The sequence below is a fragment of the Tachypleus tridentatus genome, chromosome 3, assembly GCF_004210375.1.
Source record: "Tachypleus tridentatus isolate NWPU-2018 chromosome 3, ASM421037v1, whole genome shotgun sequence".
Classification (NCBI taxonomy): Eukaryota; Metazoa; Arthropoda; class Merostomata; order Xiphosura; family Limulidae; genus Tachypleus; species Tachypleus tridentatus.
The window spans coordinates 43,042,331-43,064,942 of record NC_134827.1 but is presented as its reverse complement, the minus strand read 5'-3'; the positions used below and the strand labels follow the sequence as shown (position 1 = coordinate 43,064,942).

Here is a 22,612-nt window from a genome sequence, read left to right as displayed (position 1 = left end):
ATCAAGCAGAAGTCTTCAAATTAGCTGTACCATACGTTGTAGAGTTACTTTGTGTTCCCTTTCATGTTATTGGCACTTGTATTGCTTTTCTATTCATTGCAACTTTAAAATCTTACTTGTTATTTTCTGTCATTGAAATTTAAGAGCAGTTAATATACTTTTATATTTAACTATTGTTAATTAATACATTGTTTGCAACCCTTAATATTTATTTTCAATTTATAAAGTGTCTTTAAGTTTTATGATTATTTTCAAATCTCATCATTTTTTGGTTTGCGAAAATTCTAGAATGTTTATAAATATTTGTTTTTGTTGTTTCAGGAAATTGAAGAGAAGTTGAAGAATACTAAGGAATAAAATATTTTTTGGTTGTAATTAATTTGTTTGAGCTAACCCTGTTCACCATGAAGCCTAAATTATATCGAGGAATGTTTAATGGCAATTCACTTTAATATTTAAAATCAGTCAAATTTCATTTACTGAAGATTAATAGTACAGTAAAATTAAAAGTATGTAAATCATCTGTAATACGTTAATACATACGTTACTTTGTATTATTAATAATCTGTAGTTTTAATGACGTTCAAATGTTGACATTGTGTTAATATGTTTGGTCTTTAGACATGTCTTTTACTCACAAATTTATCGTATATTTAAGTTCAAGAACAGATAGCTTAATATTTATGAATTATTCAGCTGTTTAATAAAATAAACATAAGCTCATTCATTCCGTTTACCACTTGTCACTGAATTTTTACGGTTTCTATATATTTTATATAGCAGAAAGCTACACAATAGGCTATCTGCCTACCACAGGTATCGAAACCCGGTTTTAGCGTTGTAAGGAGGCCACAAATGATGTAAATTTCAAAGTTCAACTCAGGACAATAATGTTCACAACTTGTATAAAAGACAGCAAGACGTAGAAAAACAACGACAAGAATAAACGTCCCTACAAAAAATGTTTTTATTGAAGTATCTCAAAGAAATATACTTGAAGAAGAAACTCCTAAATATATTTATATTGAACCTTGAAGGAGAAACTCCTAATGTGGTCTGTACTTTAATCATTTACTATCCCTAAACTATCCAATTATCAAATATTTTCAGTGGCTTCTTTTCTGTGAATTACGTTATGAAAATTGGATGATATTCCATCCTTCACAAGTTTAGATCAATCGTTGTGGGAACCTAAAGTTCTTCAACAAATTGACTGAACTCTAGAAAATTCCTCTATAAAACTAATAAGTTGGCCATCTTTTGGTCAAAGCACTTCCAAAGCTTATCCTCGTGAATGGTCATTTGCTTTAAATGTCTATCTTTTGGAATTTCATAAGCCATATAATTTATTCTTTTAGTTAAAGAATAATTTGCTTCACAAGATCTACATGACTTGGAAATAGTTCTGGTTGTAGTGTAGGTTATATGATTCCATTGTAATGAAATCTAACATTAAATTCATAACAACTTAATTATTCCTTGTTAAAATCAAGTATGACATCAAATGTATTCATTAGTTTCATCACTAGTAGTAGTTACTACTCTGTGTAAGAATGCTAAGTGGTGTCCTTAGGTTGTGAGTACAAAAGATCCATTAGCTATTCTAATTGTTTTACAAACACCAGGACGCCTGTAGTTTTATGTATCGCTCTATGATGACTCTCAAATAGGAGTGAAAGAACGTCTTTTCACATAAATTTCTAAGTGACTTAAAATAATACAGTTTATCCATCGACCATTGTATCACAAAAGGGGTGGAGGACTGCTGTCCTGTTATTTTTATTTCAGTGGCCTTACAAACAGTGACAAGGTTTCATTAATGATATAGGTTATATTCTATTATTGTTTCACACCTTGAAACAAATTCAGCGATTAGGTTTCTTGCTAGAGTCTCTGTTTCCTGTACAGGAAGGGCGTTTCCTTGTGGACTTTTGCTGAAGAAATCCATCGCCATGTATCACAAAAGGGGTGGAGGACTGCTGTCCTGTTATTTTTATTTCAGTGGCCTTACAAACAGTGACAAGGTTTCATTAATGATATAGGTTATATTCTATTATTGTTTCACACCTTGAAACAAATTCAGCGATTAGGTTTCTTGCTAGAGTCTCTGTTTCCTGTACAGGAAGGGCGTTTCCTTGTGGACTTTTGCTGAAGAAATCCATCGCCATGTTTACTTATTTCCACTGTTATTCTGTGATAAATGACCAAGAACAGTTCTCTCATGAGGTATTACTGTAGTTACTAATGGTCTTTTGTGGTATTCTAACTCTATATTACTGTAGTTACTAATTGTCGTTTGTGGTATTCTAAGTAGATATTACTGTACTTACTAATGGTCCTTTCACGCTTGAAACAACCTGAGATACACAGTGACTGGTTTTGAATTTTGCGCAAAGCTACTCGAAGGCTATCTGTCCCTAATTTAGCAGTGTAAGACCAGAGGGAAGGCAGCTAGTCATCACCACCTACCGCCAACTCTTGAGCTACTCTTTTACCAACGACCATCACATGATACGCCCGCACGGCTGAAAGGGCGAGCATGTTTGGTGCGACCAGGATTCGAACCCATGACCCTCAGATTAGGAGTCGAACGCCTTAACACACTTGGCCATGCCGGGGCCCACCCAGTGACCTGTCATCATGTAATATTAATTCTCTTTGCCAGCAGTTTTTATCATTAATGTTTGTTTGTTTGTTTTTTGGAATTTCGCACAAAGCTACTCGAGGGCTATCTGTGCTAGCAGTCCCTAATTTAGCAGTGTAAGACTAGAGGGAAGGCAGCTAGTCATCACCACCCACCGCCAACTCTTGGGCTACTCTTTTACCAACGAATAGTGGGATTGACCCTCACATTATAACGCCCCCACGGCTGGGAGGGCGAGCATGTTTGGCGCAACTCGGGCGCGAACCCGCGACCCTCAGATTACGAAGCGCACGCCTTAACGCGCTAGGCCATGCCAGGCCTTTATCATTAATGAACTTCGCCAATGGTTAAAAGTCGTTTTTAATTCCCGCTTAAAAAATTAAAATAGAAATTGCATAAAAATCACAAATTTGAATGTTTTTTTTTCTCATATGAAACACATTATAGACAATTTACAAACTAGTTGAAGTAATCATAAATTCCTAAACATAAATCAGTTTTTAATCCCTAAATTGGAGGTTTCAAAATCCAGTTTAGGTTTCAAGAACATTATACTTTATTTGTAAATACCTAAAAGACATCCGCTATATTTATCATTTCTTCACCATATCTGCATGCTTTTCACCTGCGATTTTCTTGAATCAGATTGTTGTTCTGATGAACATACGTACAATAGTTGGTGTACTTTCTTATATTTTCATTTGATACCTTATTTTACAGACGCGTCAGTTTGTTCTTAAGCCTAATGTAAATGTTTTTATATTTAGTATTAGTACTTAATGTTCATTATTTGCTACTTGAAACTAAAAGCCAACGATTTAGAAGATCTCGGTAGCTCAGCAATAAGTCTGGGAGTGTAAGACATAAAAATCAATTTTGATAGCCATGTTGGACAGAGCACAGGTACCCCAATGTGTAGTTTCACGTTTAACAACAAACAAAACAGGCCAACCACGTTATAAAAACCCTTCGATTTGAGGAAAAAAATGTGAAGAATGGAAGTATTCTTCTTGCTACTGAGCGGGAGTGATGTTTCTTGTTGTTGTTGTTTGCGGGAGTGATGTTTCTTGTTGTTGTTTGCGGGAGTGATGTTTCTTGTTGGTGTTTTTGCAGGAGTGATGTTTCTTGTTGTTATTTTTTACGAGAGTGATGGTTCTTGTTGTTTTTTGCGGGAGTGATGTTTCTTGTTGTTATTTTTTACGAGAGTGATGATTCTTGTTGTATTTTGCGGGAGTGATGTTTCTTATTGTTTTTTGCGAGAGTGATGTTTCTTGTTTTTTGCGGGAGTGATGGTTCTTGTTGTTTTTGCGGGAGTGATGTTTCTTGTTGTTGTTTTTTGCGAGAGTGATGTTTCTTGTTTTTTTGCGGAAGTGATGGTTCTTTTGGTTTTTGCGGGAGTGATGTTTCTTATTTTTTGAGGGAGTGATGTTTCTTGTTTTTTTACGGTAGTGATATTTTTTGTTGTTTTTTTCGCGAGTGATGTTTCTTATTTTTTTTGCGGGAGTGATGTTTCTTGTTGTTTTTTGCGAGAGTGATGTTTCTTGTTTTTTTGCGGAAGTGATGGTTCTTTTTGTTTTTGCGGGAGTGATGTTTCTTGTTTTTTTACGGTAGTGATATTTTTTGTTGTTTTTTTTGCGAGTGATGTTTCTTGTTTTTTTTTGAGGGAATGATGTTTCTTCTTGTTGTTTCTTTCGCGGGAGTGATGTTTCTTCTTGTTGTTTTTGCGGGAGTGATGGTTCTTGTTGTTTTTGTGGGAGTGATGTTTCTTGTTGTTTTTTGCGAGAGTGATGTTTCTTGTTGTTGTTTTTGCGGGAGTGATGTTTCTTGTTTTTTGCGCGAGTGATGTTTCTTGTTGGTGTTTTTTGCGGGAGTGATGTTTCTTCTTGTTGTTTTTTGCGGGAGTAATGGTTCTTGTTGTTTTTTGAGGGAATGATGTTTCTTCTTGTTGTTTCTTTCGCGGGAGTGATGTTTCTTCTTGTTGTTTTTGCAGGAGTGATGGTTCTTGTTGTTTTTTGCGAGAGTGGTGTTTCTTGTTTTTTTTGCGGAAGTGATGTTTCTTGTTGTTGTTTTTGCGGGAGTGATGGTTCTTTTTGTTTTTGCGGGAGTGATGTTTCTTGTTGTTTTTGCGGGAGTGATGGTTCTTTTAGTTTTTGCGGGAGTGATGTTTCTTGTTTTTTGAGGGAGTGATGTTTCTTGTTTTTTTACGGGAGTGATGTTTCTTGTTGTTTTTTGCGCGAGTGATGTTTCTTGTTGGTGTTTTTTGCGGGAGTGATGTTTCTTGTTGGTGTTTTTTGCGGGAGTGATGTTTCTTTTTGTTGTTTTTTGCGGGAGTAATGGTTCTTGTTGTTTTTTGAAGGAATGATGTTTCTTCTTGTTGTTTCTTTTGCGGGAGTGATGTTTCTTCTTGTTTTTTGCGGGAGTGATGGTTCTTGTTGGTTTTTGTGAGAGTGATGGTTCTGGTTTTTTTTTTTTTTTGCGGGAGTGATGTTTCTTTTTGTTTTTTAGTGCCGTATTATTATTTTTTAATCAATGTAATTATAAAGGCTAGGTCTAGTGTCAAGGGCTAATAATCCAAATTATGAAAAAAAAATTACAAAGTTATACTTATTGGATGTTTCTATCACGTGACTACCGTAACTATTATTCTTAAAACCAGAATTACGAAATCTTGTTTTTATTAAAATGAGTCCAAAATCTGAGAACAAGAATTAGAGCAACTAGTACAGATTATTTCTTTCATGGAAATATATATTTTCAAGCTTCAGCATATTTGGATAACATAATTCAAACTTATCCACTTTCAGTTTCGAATATCAATACAAACATCATTTTAATATGGGCAAACGCAAAGTAATAAACATCGAGATATATTTTATCCGTGCCAAAACCTTGAACAATAGTTTTTCTATAATTTCCAGAACCTTAGTGCAGTTGTATCACCAGTCTTGTCCATGTTTGTTTTCTGGGTTCCATCAAGGTGATATATAATGTTGTTGTGGGTAATTTGTTTGTTTTCTGGGATCTGTCAAGGTGATATATAATGTTGTTGTGGGTAATTTGTTTGTTTTCTGGGTTCTGTCAAGGTGATATATAATGTTGTTATAGATAATTTGTTTGTTTTCTGGGTTCTGTCAAGGTGATATATAATGTTGTTATAGATAATTTTCCAGGGATATCAATTACAGGGTAAATAAACGCATTCAGCGCTTTCACAATTTTTTTAGAAAACATGCAGAAGCTTGCTCATTGTTCCAATATGTGCTTAGCATATAAAACGTTTTCATACGCAATATTCACTAAAGTGTCCTGTCGGAAATGACTTCCGATCTTTAAAATTGTGAATACATGGATGAAGTCTGAAGAGTACTGATAAATATTGTAACACCACATGACATCAATCTTTCTCGATAGAACTGTTAAATATTAAAACCCAAATGCCATTAATGTAACTGGATAATATTGTTAAGTATTGTAACACCACATGGCATCAAACTTAATGGATAGCACTGTTAAATATTATAGCATCACATGACATCAATCTTACTGGATAGTACTTTTAAATATTGTAATATCACATGACATCAATATCACTCAATAGTACTGTTAAATATTGTAACACCACATGACATCAATCTTACTGGATAGTACTGTTAAATATTGAAACACAACATGGCATCATTGTTACTGAATAGTACTGTTATATATTGTAACACCACATAACATCAATCTCACTGAATAGTACTGTTAAATATTGTAACACCACATGACATCAATCTCACTGAATAGTACTGTTATATATTGTAACACAACATGGCATCACCGTTACTGAGTAGTACTGTTAAATATTGTAACACCACATGACATCAATCTTACTGGATAGTACTGTTATATATTGTAACACCACATGACATCAATTTTACTGGATAGTACTGTTAAATATTATAGCATCACATGACATCAATCTTACTGGATAGTACTTTTAAATATTGTAATATCACATGACATCAATATCACTCAATAGTACTGTTAAATATTGTAACACCACATGACATCAATCTTACTGGATAGTACTGTTAAATATTGAAACACAACATGGCATCATTGTTACTGAATAGTACTGTTATATATTGTAACACCACATAACATCAATCTCACTGAATAGTACTGTTAAATATTGTAACACCACATGACATCAATCTCACTGAATAGTACTGTTATATATTGTAACACAACATGGCATCACCGTTACTGAGTAGTACTGTTAAATATTGTAACACCACATGACATCAATCTTACTGGATAGTACTGTTATATATTGTAACACCACATGACATCAATTTTACTGGATAGTACTGTTATATATTGTAACACCACATGACATCAATCTTACTGGATAGTACTGTTCAGTATTGTAACACCACATGACATCAATCTCACTGGATAGTACTGTTTAGTATTGTAACACCACATGACATCAATCTTTCTCGATAGAACTGTTAAATATTAAAACACCAAAGGCATCAGTGATGTTAAGGAAACCCACTTGTAGAGAAGAAGGTCGAAACATTGTTCGCTCCTCTACGTAAAAGATTTTCTTTATCCAAACGAGCCGTTTTTACATATATACCAAAGGCATCAATGTTAATGGATAATACTGTTCAATTTTGTAGCATCACAGGACATCAATCTTTCTCAATAGTGCTGTTAAATATTAAAACACCAAAATCTTACTGGATAGTTCTGTTAAATATTGTACCATCACATGGATTCAATCTTACTGGATAGTACTGTTAAATATTGTAACACCACATGTTATCAGTCTCACTACATAGTTCTATAAAATATTGTAACTTCACATGGCATCAATCATACTGAAAGCACTGTTAAATATCAGAACACCATATGGATTCAATCTTACTGAGTACCACTGTTAAATATTGTAACACCACATGTATCAGTCTTACTACATAGTTCTATAAAATATTGTAACTTCACATGGCATCAATCATACTGAAAGCACTGTTAAATATTGTAACACCACATGTATCAGTATGAGTGGATAGTACTGTTTAATATCATAACACTGCATGACATCCTTGTTGGGATGGATTTACTATATGTTAGTATGATTTACTATGTGTTGGCATGATTTACTACATATTAGTATGATTTACTATGAGTTGGCATGATTTACTACATATTAGTATGATTTACTATGTGTTGGCATGATTTACTACATATTAGTATGATTTACTATGTGTTGGCATGATTTATTACATATTAGTATGATTTACTATGTTTTGGTATGATTTACTACATATTAGTATGACTTACTATGTGTTGGTATAATTTACTATATATTAGTATGATTTACTATATATTAGTATGATTTACTATGTGTTGGCTTGATTTACTATATATTAGTATGATTTACTATGTGTTGGCTTGATTTACTACATATTAGTATGATTTACTATGTGTTAGCATGATTTACTACATATTAGTATGATTTACTATGTGTTGGCTTGATTTACTACATATTGGTATGATTTACTATGTGTTGGCTTGATTTACTACACATTGGTATTATTTACTATGTGTTGGTTTGATTTACTACACATTGGTATTATTTACTATGTGTTGGTTTGATTTACTACACATTAGTATGATTTACTATGTGTTGGCTTGATTTACTACACATTAGTATGATTTACTATGTGTTGGCTTGATTTACTACATATTAGTATGATTTACTATGAGTTGGCATGATTTACTACATATTAGTATGATTTACTATGTGTTGGCATGATTTATTACATATTAGTATGATTTACTATATTTTGGTATGATTTACTACATATTAGTATGACTTACTATGAGTTGGTATAATTTACTATATATTAGTATGATTTACTATATATTAGTATGATTTACTATGTGTTGGCTTGATTTACTACATATTAGTATGATTTACTATCTGTTAGCATGATTTACTACATATTAGTATGATTTACTATGTGTTGGCTTGATTTACTACATATTAGTATGATTTACTACATATTAGTATGATTTACTATGTGTTGGCATGATTTACTACATATTTGTATGATTTACTATGTGTTGGCATGATTTATTACATATTAGTATGATTCACTATGTTTTGGTATGATTTACTACATATTAGTATGACTTACTATGTGTTGGTATAATTTACTATATATTAGTATGATTTACTATATATTAGTATGATTTACTATATATTAGTATGATTTACTATGTGTTGGCTTGATTTACTACATATTAGTATGATTTACTACATGTTGGCATGATTTACTACACATTGGTATGATTTACTATGTGTTGGTTTGATTTACTACACATTGGTATTATTTACTATGTGTTGGTTTGATTTACTACACATTGGTATTATTTACTATGTGTTGGTTTGATTTACTACACATTAGTATGATTTACTATGTGTTGGCTTGATTTACTACATATTGGTATGATTTACTATGTGTTGGTTTGATTTACTACACATTGGTATTATTTACTATGTGTTGGTTTGATTTACTACACATTGGTATTATTTACTATGTGTTGGTTTGATTTACTACACATTAGTATGATTTACTATGTGTTGGTTTTATTTACTATGTAATGGTATGATTTACTATATGTTGGTATGATTTACTATATACTGGTGTGATTTACTATATGTTGGTATGATTTACTATATGTTGGTATGATTTACTATATACTGGTGTGATTTACTATATATTGGTATGATTTACTATATGTTGCTGTGATTTACTATATGTTGGTATGATTTACTATTTATTGGTATGAATTACTATGTGTTAGCATGATTCACTTGATATTGGTATGATTTAGTATATACTGGTATGAGTTACTATATGTTGCCATGTTTTGCTTTGTATTGGTATGATTTACCATATATTGGTCTGATTTATTTGATGTTGGTATGATTTACTATATGTTGGCATAATTTACTATATATTAGTATGATTTAATATATATTGGTATGACTTGCTATATTAGTATCATTTACTTTATATTGGTATGATTTTAATACCTTGACATGTGTAACTATATATTGGTATGATTTACTATATGTTACTGTGATTCACTATATGCTGGTATGATGTAGTATATGTTGATATGACTTACTATATATTGGCATGATTTACTTTATGTTGGTATGATTCACCTTTTATTGACATGATTTGCTATATATTGATATGATTTAGTATATATTGGTTTTATTTAATATGTATTGCCATGATTTTATGTATTACTACAATTTACTACGTTTGTTGTCTTATTTACACTATATTGATATGATTTACTATATACTAATATGATTTACTTTGTGTTGGTGTGATTTAATTTATATTCGTATGATTCACTATATGTTGGTCTGATTTACTATACATTGTTATACTTTACTAAATATTAGTATGATTTACTATATATTGGTATGATTTACAATATATTTGTATGATTTACGAAATGTTGGTATGACATACTATTTATTGGTATGATTTACTGTTATGGGTATCATATTTATTATATTACATAACTTACAAATTATGATTTCAAAGTTTGCTTTTGTTTGGAATTTCACGCAAAGTTACATGAGGGCAATATGCTCTAACTGTCACTAATTTTGCAGTGTAAGACCAGAGGGAAGCCAGCTGGTCATCACCACCAACCGCCAACTCTTGGGCTACTCTTTTTCAATGAATAGTGGGATTGACCGTCACATTATAACGCCCCAAGGCTAAAAGGATGAGCATGTCTGATGGGATGGTGATTCGAACCCGCGACCCTCAGATTACGAGACGAGTGCCTTATCCACCTGGCCACGCCTGACAGACTAAAAAGAAGGCAGCTAGTCATTACCACCCACCGCCAACTCTTGGGCTACTCTTTTACAACGAATAGTGGAATTGACCGTCTAATTTATGTCGCCCCCACGGCTGAAAGAGCGAGAATGTTCAGTGTGACGGAGATTCGAACCCGCGACCCTGAGATAACGAGTCAAGTACCTTAACGACCAGGCCATGCCGGACCTACGATTTAAAGGAGCTGGAAATTTTAATTTTAATTTAGATGTTAATATACATCAAATTTATTATATTTATCAACTAGACTGATTCACACAATTGTCTCTCCTTAAAACAAATATATTTTAATAAACAAATAACACAGTTTATTATAACGGTTATTGTAAACAGTGATCACAAGTATTTGTTTATACACAAAGGTTTTACAAATTTACAGACAATTGTGTTTGTGTGTGTGTTCTTTTATAGCAAAGCCACATCGGGCTATCTGCTGAGTCCACTGATTTTAGCGTTGTAAATCCGTACGTAGGCTTACCGCTGTACCAGCGAGAACCTTCCGGACAATACTGAGTCTCATATCCTGACTAAAACAGAGTATTTTATCGACAATTCAGGTCCACAACGAGCAAAATAGTTCTGAGTTGTCACACTTCGATTAAGCTAGCGAGCTTGGCTGGCTTCACGACACTTACATTTTCCGGCGAAGTTATTTAAAGTCTTCGTAGAAATAGTAACGTCCGAAGTTAATTGACTAAAATAGAGCTGTTTTAATATTCTAAATTTATAAACATTATCGGTCAAATATGTTGTTGTTTTTTTCCAATTAATAAGCATCTACTGCAATTATAGTTTCCGCGGTTAACAGGACACTGACTGTAGCTGACATGTAATAATAACTGTCTCTTGGCTAGCTAGCTTTTATATAAATCACGCGAGATTCTCGAACATTCAAAAATGTTAACACATTAATAGACCACTTACTGTTGAGTTTGTTTCTAGAATCTACTACAAATTTAGAAAAAATGCTGGGTTTGCGCAACATAATCCAACAATAAATGTCGCATGCAAAAAAACAAAGGTTTTAAAAAAAAACAAATGTATAACAATAAACCTGTTACGCTGTGGAACTGGTTACCTTCACATGTTGGTAGATAGAGTTAATTTAAAAGAACTTAAAGAAAAGCTCGTTAAATATTTGAATGCTGTTTGATTTTTTGTTGTCGTTTATTGCTTAATTTAATTTAGAGGCCAGGTTTGTCTAGATAAATAAAAAAAATATATTTCCCTTTAATGTTAACACATGTCGTGTGTAACGGAGGCTTATAAAAGGTTACGACAATATACAAGTATTCAAGGGGAGAATAAGCTAGTTTGTTATGGATGAATTATAATAGAGCAAATGGAACACAACGACTTGCTTGAACAAAGTGTTATGTAGAAACGGCACATACCTGCACATCCCCCGCTAGTACAGTCTACGGAACTACAACGCTAATATAAGGGGTTCAATTCCCTTAGGTAGGCTCAGCAGGGAGGTCTCGCTGTGGCTTTACTGTAAGTAAATACACGCACATACCTCCCACAAATAAAAATAATTGAAAAAGCTTTTATATTAATAATGACGTATAAAACACATAGTGTGCTTGTATACCTACGCCCCACAAAACAGCCCTCAGAAGAACATAAATAGAAAGAGTTGAGAAAACGAATCAGAAAAAACAAACACTTCGGAGACTGTCACATAAAGAAACAAACAACAGCCCTCCATCACCACACTTATATTTATATTGTTATAGCTTGTAATAATCTAGTGAGAAATTCAATCATATCACTTTTTTTTTTATCTTTTAACCGTGTGGCTTCTGTACTCCGTCTTTTAAAACTTTTATTTTCATCCAGACATTAAGATTACGATTGAACTCACGATTACCATTGCCTGTTGACAGATCATATGATCAGGAAGTTATTACAAAGAAATAACTCACTAATATTTAATATTAGTTAATTCATGTCACTGCAAAAGGAAGTTATATAAGTAATCAACTAATGGAAGTGAAATGACATTTTATAACAAAAAACTTAAAGACAACTAAACGATAGAAAAAAAAGGGTAATATATGAGCAAAGAAAAATTATCATACAACCGATAAATAATACCTCACATAGTACTATTTACAGATCAGTTAGCTTTATTTCTACATGTTATTTTGTAAATCAATTGGCAAGTGAATTGATTATAATCATGCTTAGTCAGCTTTAAAAAGCGTTCATATCATAACGATCGTTGTTGAAACAAAGGGCTTATATAAATATATGGTTGTCTAAACACTACTGTGTTTGTGTTCTAGTTGCTCCAATGAAATCTGGATTGAAATAAACACTTCGTCGGCAATGGGTACGATGAGCATAGTATGGTTGGAATACTATTATCACACACTCTTCTAGAAGTACTCAGTTTCAAATGGCCGAAATATTTATTTACGGGAGGCCAGTTGGTTAAGGCACTCGAGTAGTAATCCGAGGGTCGCGGGTTCGAATATCCATCACACCAAATAATTTGTCGTCCAATCCCACTATTCGTTGGTAAAAGAGTAGCCCAAAACTTGGCGGTGGGTGGTGATGACTAGTTGCGTTTCCTCTAGACTTACACTGCTAAATTAGTCATGGCTAGCGCAGATAGCCCTCGTGTAGCTCTGCACGAAATCCAAACTATACCAAAACTTAGCTACTGATCCCACTGGTGTCAGCAATGAAAGATACTGCAGTCTTCAGTTTTTGGATTTGAGTTTTAGAATTAAGCACAGAGCTTGTTTGTGATGTTAGCCCAAATTAACCAATCAAAATTAAAGGACAAGGTTGAGTCATTTATCGTTGCTGATAAGTCGTTCAGTGATAATGGACAAACAATGAATTGTCTTTGATTTTGTATATATTTCATGTGATTAGTGAAAAGGAGCACTGCTTTATTATTAAAATACACAAGTACTAGTCGTAAGCTGGTACTGTATAGTGGCTCCGAAGTTAGAACAATATAATAGTAGTAACATTACTTACTGAAACTTGTGGAATTTGGAATTTAGATAGACTTCGGGTGTGGTGTTTATCGGTATTGGTATTACTATTAGTTCAATGATATTTTACCATGAACTTTATTAACAGTAATATTATATAACACCTGGAATTAGTTTATTATTATATTTATTGTTATAACATTTTGTAAAGTATTTTAATTCTTTTATATCTATATGTTTGAATATTTTTATTTGTAACTTGTATTTCTTCCAATAGGTAACGCATATGGGCAGGGCTTTCATATTTGTTTGGTGAGTAAAATTTGCATGGATTGTTACATAATAAACCAAATAAATTGTAATTCTAATCACTAAAAGTCAACCAGTATTAAGCAGTTAACTTTTGTTTAGAAATATGCATGTGATACTAGAAAAACTGCTCAAACTGGGACATTGAGAAGCGAGGAATATAAGTAAGTTGTGTAACGTTATTGTTAGGATCTTTGTCATATCACTAGTTTATATACAACATCAGAGTAAAAGTTAAAATGTTTTAATAAATAGAAATTTTGTTTAATGGTGGTAGAAAATAGAGCTGTAATAAATGTTAATTTTTATGTAAAGGTAGGGGTGTAAGGAATGGAGACCTTCAAAGGTTTGATTTAGTTATGTATTTGGTTTGTGGACTTTTATTTTTATAACATCATAATTCACTGATAATTATAATAGTTTGTGACGAAATTATAGTTTTTCCATTATCGGAAGGATATGAATGGTTTTGAACTGGGCTAATAGGTAGAAATTAAATTTTTATATTGAGATGCAAAGAAATGAACTGGAAGTGTGAAACTTACGTAAGAAGGTTATTATTGTTGTGAGAAAAAAAAAACAGTTTGGATTGTTGTAAACAACATGAAACCTTCAGTTGAATTTTAAGCTGCAGTACAATAATCCATATAACCCTTGTAAGACTGTATTTAAAAGCATGGTTCTCAACTTGTGGACCTAGGTGTATGTGAACATTGTAAAACAGAAGCTGTTCAGTTAAGTGAAAATATTATATTTTATTGAAATTCTCATTTAAAATTACTTTCTTATGTTAGTGTTGCCTCTTATACACCAAACTAACTTTCACAAATAGACCATTGAATATGAGGGCATTGCAAGATTCATTTGTGAAGGGGTTAGTGAAGAAAGGTAGGTGTAGAACCATTGACTTAGAATATTGTATTTAGTGGAAGGTTCTTAATATTGGGAACAGAGACAGACTAGTAGAACGAATGCTGATGTGGAAGGTTCTTAATATTAGGAACAGAGACAGACTAGTAGAATGAATGCTGATTTAGAAGAACTTCTACATTTTGTATTAATCTGTATAACTTAGTAGTTTAAGTAGATAATATGGGCTTGGATAAACTGCTTATTGATTGTCTAATTGAGCAATGGGGTGAAATTATTAGCAATAAGAAATATTGTGAGTTATTATGAACTCAGAGTTCATACACACACACATTTATTATCCAGGTTTTTCTTATTTGGTTTAATTATTGTGGACATTGATATATATGTAGTATTAATGATATGATTAATTGCTTCATGAAGTAATTTGACAGGACATAAGGCTTCAGACCATACTTAGAATAATGTCAGGATATAATTATTTTAAGCACTAGGTCGTGTAGCTAGAATAACATCCACATATAATTATTTTAATACACCAGGTCGTGTAGCTAGAATAACGTTCAGATATAATTATTTTAATACACTAGGTCTTGTAGCTAGAATAATGTCCACATATAATTATTTTAATACACCAGGTCGTGTAGCTAGAATAACATTCAGATATAATAATTGTAATACATTAGGCTTTGATTTATGTACTTGTACATGATTTTCTTTTTACATGAATGTTATTATTGTACCTGATACTGGTAATCATTATTTTTCATCTAGAATTTGTATCAACCTTCAGATCTCATGAAAGATGAATGCATACCTGAAAAACAATTTTCCAAAAGTATCACTTTTGATTGTTGCATTTCTTCTGATACCACAGGTGAGCTATTGTTATTTATAAATTTTTACTCAGATTTAGTTTTGTTTAAAGGATAATAAGATAATTTCTAATTGATAATTTATTCAGAGAATCTTTGTTGTTAAAGAAGAACATACTTCATCAAAGTTAGTCTGTATTAGTGACATGGATGCAGCTATATAATCATGTCTTGAAACCATTGATACATGGTGAAACTCCGTTACTATAGAATTAAAAAAATACATCTGTATGTTTCAAAAACACTTCATTGATTAATGACCATGGTTTTGTCAAGAGTTGTGGATCATAATCCATTTTACTAATGTGGAATAATGAAACATAGTTCACTCTATAGGACAAAGGAGTTGTGGATCATAATCCATATTACTAATATGGAGTACTGAAACATAGTTATTATCTCTACAGAAACTAGGTACTGGATTGTGTACTATAATATGTTGTTACCTGAGGTAATCAAAACTTGGTTATTGTTATAATTAGTTTGTAATCTGTTGTATTTATCTTAAGTTTGTTAATTCAGATAGAAAAGAGTATGTGAGTCAGTTGTATATTTTATCAAATATAGTGTTGCTTGTTCTGTTTACCTAAGTTAGTAGGGGAATGTGAAAGAGCTGTTTGTCCTATTTCTTGTTTCAGGCACTAGGTGAATGTGTGATGAACACAGAATGTGGAGATGACCCACTGACTGGTTTGAAAGCTCCTTGTGCCAGCCATATTCATCCTAAAGCCCTTACTAATAAGACAAGCATAAAATTACTCCAACAACTTTGCAACAAGGCTTTTGACACAGGTTTGAAGCAGTTAGATCTTAAGAATATCTCTTTCTAATTGTTTGTGAATAAATTTTTGTTATTAATGCTATAGCTAGCTTGGGAATTTCTAATTATAAAGTACTATAGTTGGATGAAATTATAGTATTAAATTACTGGTATCACTAATGTTGAGATTGATTTCAACTGAGTTTATAAATGACTGCAGGCATCAATAAATCCTTGATGCCAGGTGATCATGATACTTAGTACTTTCACCCATTTTATTCGTGTTTAGCGATATGTTAAATAATACTCAAACCTGAACTCATGAATGTCCAGAACTATGTTCACATTTTTTGAGTTCTAAATTAAGCTTTGTTTCTAAGGTTTCAATGGTGGACTCAGCAATTCTTCATGTGTGTTTCATGAATGAAGTTGCACAACACATTACTAATTTCAGGCCATTTTGTTTTCCTTCTTTCTCTAAATTCATCCAATAAGTGTGTGTTTGCACTCAGACAGGACCAGTTAGTTTAGGTAATACTATCAAGTGGTTGTTGGTATCATATTATTATTATCATGCACTCTTTGGTATGGAAGTTAATACATATTGCCTGGTACAAACAGTAGTGAAGTTAGGTTAGACATACTAAAATACCCTTGCTTACCATTGTACACTGTTGTGATGTAGAATAGACCTATTCCGAAACAACATGCGTGACCTATTATGACACTAGTTATTTTTATCTCATTTCTTGCAACATCCACCAAGTTATAGTTATTTAGTCAACTGTTTTAATAATTGTAAAGACTGAAGTTTAAGTGTAATACATGTTCCATAATAAAGTTGAATAATGAACCCTTTGTTTTTTAATGTAAAACTGTATTCCTATAACCACATGATTCAAAATATTTTCTATAACTTTTCTATATGAGACCACGTTTTTGGGCTGTCTTCTAAATGTAAAAATATTACACAAGGCCTGTCTTATGGTGATTATAAGCCATTGTTATTATTCTAAGATGTATTTCTTCTCTTTTCAGATTATGAATTTGTAGTTATTATTATTTTAAAAAAACTAAATCAGTGTATGCTCTACTTGCCTTTTGGATAAATATTTCCTTAGATTATCCCTATTCTAAAATAAAAGCTGAAACCTAAATTTGTGAGTTATATTTTTTTCTAATGTCAGATAATATATTTACACCTAATGTTAACAAAAATCACTTTTTATAGCAACTTTCAATAGTTAACTACATGGTGAAATGTAATGATTAGAGTAAAAATACATCTCATCAAAAAATGGCTGAGTGTGTGACTTAATCAAAATTAGTGACTGATTGTTACACATAAAGCATTAATAATGATTTTACAGCAAATATTTATTCATCAGTTACACTGGCCACAGTGTTATTTTCTGACATGATGGTCTGTAAAACAAAAATATAGCCTACCTAACTAATGAATGAATACTTTAAATAATATTTATATCAATGTCATAAGTGTAGCACAAAACATGTAGCCTAGCTAACAAATGAATAAATACTCACTGTAAAATATTTATATCAGTGTCATAAGTGTAGCACAAAATATGTAGCCTAGCTATTTAATGAATAAATACTTGCTGTAAAATATTTATATCAATGTCATAAGTGTAGCACAAAATATGTAGACTAGCTAACTAATGAATAAATACTTGTTGTAAAATATTTATATCAATGTCATAAGTGTAGTACAAAATATGTAGCCTAGCTAACTAATGAATAAATACTTGTAAAATATTTATATCAATGCCATAAGTGTAGCACAAAATATCTAGACTAGCTAACTAATGAATAATTACTTGCTGTAAAATATTTATATCAATGTCATAAGTGTAGCACAAAATATGTAGACTAGCTAACTAATGAATAAATACTTGCTGTAAAATATTTATATCAATGTCATAAGTGTAGCACAAAATATGTAGACCAGCTAACTAATGAATAAATACTTGTAAAATATTTATATCAATGCCATAAGTGTAGCACAAAATATGTAGACCAGCTAACTAATGAATAAATACTTGTAAAATATTTATATCAATGTCATAAGTGTAGCACAAAATATGTAGCCTAGCTAACTAATGAATAAATACTTGTTGTAAAATATTTATATCAATGCCATAAGGGTAGTATAAAATATGTAGCCTAGCTAACTAATGAATAAATACTTGTTGTAAAATATTTATATCCATGCCATAAGTGTAGCACAAAATATGTAACCTAGTTAACTAATGAATAAATACTTGTTGTAAAATATTTATATCAGTGTCATAAATGTAGCACAAAATATGTAGCCTAGCTAACTAATGAATAAATACTTGTTGTAAAGTATTTATATCAATGGCATAAGTGTAGCACAAAATATGTAGCCTAGCTAACTAATGAATAAATACTTGTTGTAAAATATTTATATCAATGCCATAAGTGTAGCACAAAATATGTAGCCCAGCTAACTAATGAATAAATACTTGTTGTAAAGTATTTATATCAATGTCATAAGTGTAGCACAAAATATGTAGCCTAGCTAACTAATGAATAAATACTTGTTGTAAAATATTTATATCAATGCCATAAGTGTAGCACAAAATATGTAACCCAGCTAACTAATGAATAAATACTTGTAAAATATTTATAACAATGTCATAAGTGTAGCACAAAATATGTAGCCTAGCTAACTAATGAATAAATACTTGTAAAATATTTATATCAATGCCATAAGTGTAGCACAAAATATGTAGACCAGCTAACTAATGAATAAATACTTGTAAAATATTTATATCAATGCCATAAGTGTAGCACAAAATATGTAGACCAGCTAACTAATGAATAAATACTTGTAAAATATTTATATCAATGTCATAAGTGTAGCACAAAATATGTAGCCTAGCTAACTAATGAATAAATACTTGTTGTAAAATATTTATATCAATGCCATAAGGGTAGTATAAAATATGTAGCCTAGCTAACTAATGAATAAATACTTCCTGTAAAATATTTATATCCATGCCATAAGTGTAGCACAAAATATGTAACCTAGTTAACTAATGAATAAATACTTGTTGTAAAATATTTATATCAGTGTCATAAATGTAGCACAAAATATGTAGACTAGCTAACTAATGAATAAATACTTGCTGTAAAATATTTATATCAATGCCATAAGTGTAGCACAAAATATGTAACCAAGCTAATTAATGAATAAATACTTGTTGTAAAATATTTATATCAGTGTCATCAGTGTAGCACAAAATATGTAGACTAGCTAACTAATGAATAAATACTTGTTGTAAAATATTTATATCAATGTCATATTTGACTGTGAATTTTAATTTCATTCCTTTTCACCTAGGGTGTTTTTGATATCATGATTTTTTCATCTTGGGTGTTTTTGATATCATGATTTTTTTCATCTTGGGTGTTTTTGATATCATGATTTTTTCACTTTGGGTGTTTTTGATATCATGATTTTTTTCACCTTGGGTGTTTTTGATATCATGATTTTTTATGAATACACACCAACAAATTACAGCAAGTAAGAAAGTAACACTTGATTGTGTCTCATATTAGCATTAGGATTGCAACCCTAATATTTGGAACAGACCTACTTTACAAAACTGACCAGATTTTTTAAGATATATTTTGATATTTTTTCCTGTCTAGAACAGTGTAAATAACTTTGTTTATATTAATGTCATAGGATTCAGATGAATAGTTTCTTGTCATCTCCCACATATAGTTAGTACAGCCATACCAAGGATCATTATTTATGGTAATTTTTTAAGCTAATATTACATCATGTTCAATGCTGTTTAGCTAGGATAGGTTCATAAAAGTAAATAAACATGTGCTAAAAATTTGGAAATGAATAAAAAACAATAATGGTTCACCTGAGTTACTGTTTTGAAAAGTTGACCTAATTACTTCCAAGCCAGTTTGCTTGGTTACAGTTTACATTAAAAACTGCCAGGCTAGTTTGCTTGGCGTAACCAATAGTTATGCATCTGTACGTGTTTCGATGTTATAGTTTTGTTTCTCTAAGTCAGATGTCTTTAATCTGAGCAACAAAAAACTACAAATGATCCACTTTTACTCTTACTTGATGTTGCAATAACAGTGTTAGACCAATAGCTCATGTGACTTTTTATATAGGCGTGCTCAAAAAGCTTTGCTAAATTTAGTGGTTTTTGTTGAATCACTTTGTATGTGTGGTTTAAACTCACACCAGATGATGTTTTTAATTGTAGGATCTATTAGGGGACCAAATTTAAAAACATAAAGTATGGTTTTCTATCAAATAAAGTTTTCATATTCTTACTGTGTAGCTGACTCTTCTGGCCAAACTATTAACTCCTGTGTGTCTTCATATATATGGAACATGCTATACAGCTTCTGGAGTGTGCTCCATTATCTATAATAATAATATATTTATCCTTAAAGAAATCGTTGAACTAAAAACAACTCAAGTTTCCTTTACTGGGTTTATTAGGTTCACTGTTGCTATAATGTGTGATCTATAACTTTAACAACTTCATTAACTATGTTTTTCAACATTGGATACGAATTTTAAAATCTAAGTTTATGATTTTGTGTTTTAAACTAATAGCACTTCTTCACAGATGCTGGAAGTCCTGTTTGCTGCGATGACCATCAGATGAATTCTCTAAGTAAGCAACTGTTAGGGCCACTAGCTCTCTTGCTCCAGCGTTGCCCATCCTGTTTCAAAAACTTAGCCAATGTGTTCTGTATGATGACTTGTTCTCCAGACCAAAGCTCATTTATTCAGGTAACTTCAGTTAGATTTGTAACTATGGATAGCTGTCTGACTTGATTTCTTTATTTTGACAAACAAACTGAATAAAAATGTATAATAGTTAAAGATACCCTCTTGCCACCAAGAAGCCTCCCTGGTGGGTACAAACTAGCCAACAAAGTTGAAAGACACTCTTACTGTTGAAGGTGGGTACAAACTAGCCAACAAGGCTTAAAGACATTCTCTGTTACTGTTGAAGGTAGGTACACACTAGCCAACAAGGTTTAAAGACATTCTCTGTTGCTGTTGAAGGTGGGTACAAACTGGCCAACAAGGTTTAAAGACATTCTCTGTTACTGTTGAAGGTGGGTACAAACTAGCCAACAAGGTTTAAAGACACTCTCTGTTACTGTTAAAGGTGGGTACAAACTAGCCAACAAGGTTTAAAGACACTCTCTGTTACTGTTGAAGGTGGGTACAAACCAGCCAACAAGGTTTAAAGACATTCTCTGTTACTGTTGAAGGTGGGTACAAACTTGCCAACAAGGTTTAAAGACACTCTCTGTTACTGTTGAAGGTGGGTACAAACCAGCCAACAAGGTTTAAAGACACTCTCTGTTACTGTTTAAGGTGGGTACAAAATTGCCAACAAGGTTTAAAGACATTCTGTGTTACTGTTGAAGGTGAGTACAAACTAGCCAACAAGATTGAAAGACACTCTCTGTTACTGTTGAAGGTGGGTACAAACCAGCCAACAAGGTTTAAAGACACTCTCTGTTACTGTTGAAGGTGGGTACAAACCAGCCAACAAGGTTTAAAGACACTCTCTGTTACTGTTGAAGGTGGGTACAAACTTGCCAACAAGGTTTAAAGGCACTCTCTCTCACTATTGAAGGTGGGTACACACTAGTCAACAAGGTTTAAAGGCACTCTTTCTCTCTCACTATTGAAGGTGGGTACACACTAGTCAACAAGGTTTAAAGGCACTCTCTCTCTTACTCACTAGTCAACAAGGTTTAAAGACTCTCTCTCTTACTCTTGAAGGTGGATACACACTGGCCAACAAGGTTGAAAGACACTCTCTCTTACTCTTGAAGGTAGGTACACACTAGTCAACAAGGTTTAAAAACACTCTTTGTTGCTGTTGAAGTTGGGTACAAACTAGCCAACAAGGTTTAAAGGCACTCTCTCTCTCTTACACACTAGCCAACAAGGCTGAAAGACATTCTCTCTCACTGTTGAAGATGTGTACACATTGGCCAACAAGGTATAAAGACTCTCTCTCTTACTGTTGAAGGCGAGCTCACACTGGTCTACAAGGTTTAAAAGCACACTATCTCTCTGTTGAAGATTGGCACACACTAGCCAACAAGGTTAAAAGACACCCTCTTACTGTTGAAGGTGAGCTCACACTGGTCAACAGGGTTTAAAGATATATCTCTTACTGTTAAGAAGGCTTCCTGGAACAGGACATCATCCCAAT

The 22,612-nt window shown here is 32.2% G+C and overlaps 1 protein-coding gene across 5 annotated transcripts in view; it reads left to right on the top strand.

The window, feature by feature from the left end:
• The first annotated feature begins 13,483 nt into the window (after positions 1-13,483).
• LOC143246774 (NPC intracellular cholesterol transporter 1-like) overlaps positions 13,484-22,612 on the top strand; it is a 90,720-nt gene continuing 81,591 nt past the window's right edge. For 2 of the 5 annotated variants that reach the window (XR_013026155.1, XM_076493915.1), the window contains exons 1-5: positions 13,484-13,621; positions 13,804-13,838; positions 15,480-15,582; positions 16,219-16,372; positions 20,996-21,162. Coding sequence is in view for 4 of the 5 variants with exons in the window: in XM_076493915.1 (XP_076350030.1) it covers positions 15,511-15,582; positions 16,219-16,372; positions 20,996-21,162 (393 nt within the window). In the remaining variant the exon portion in view is untranslated. Of the gene's footprint in view, positions 13,622-13,803; positions 14,000-15,479; positions 15,583-16,218; positions 16,373-20,995; positions 21,163-22,612 lie in introns of those variants that run through there. The other 3 variants (XM_076493917.1, XM_076493916.1, XM_076493918.1) reach the window with 3 other exon arrangements.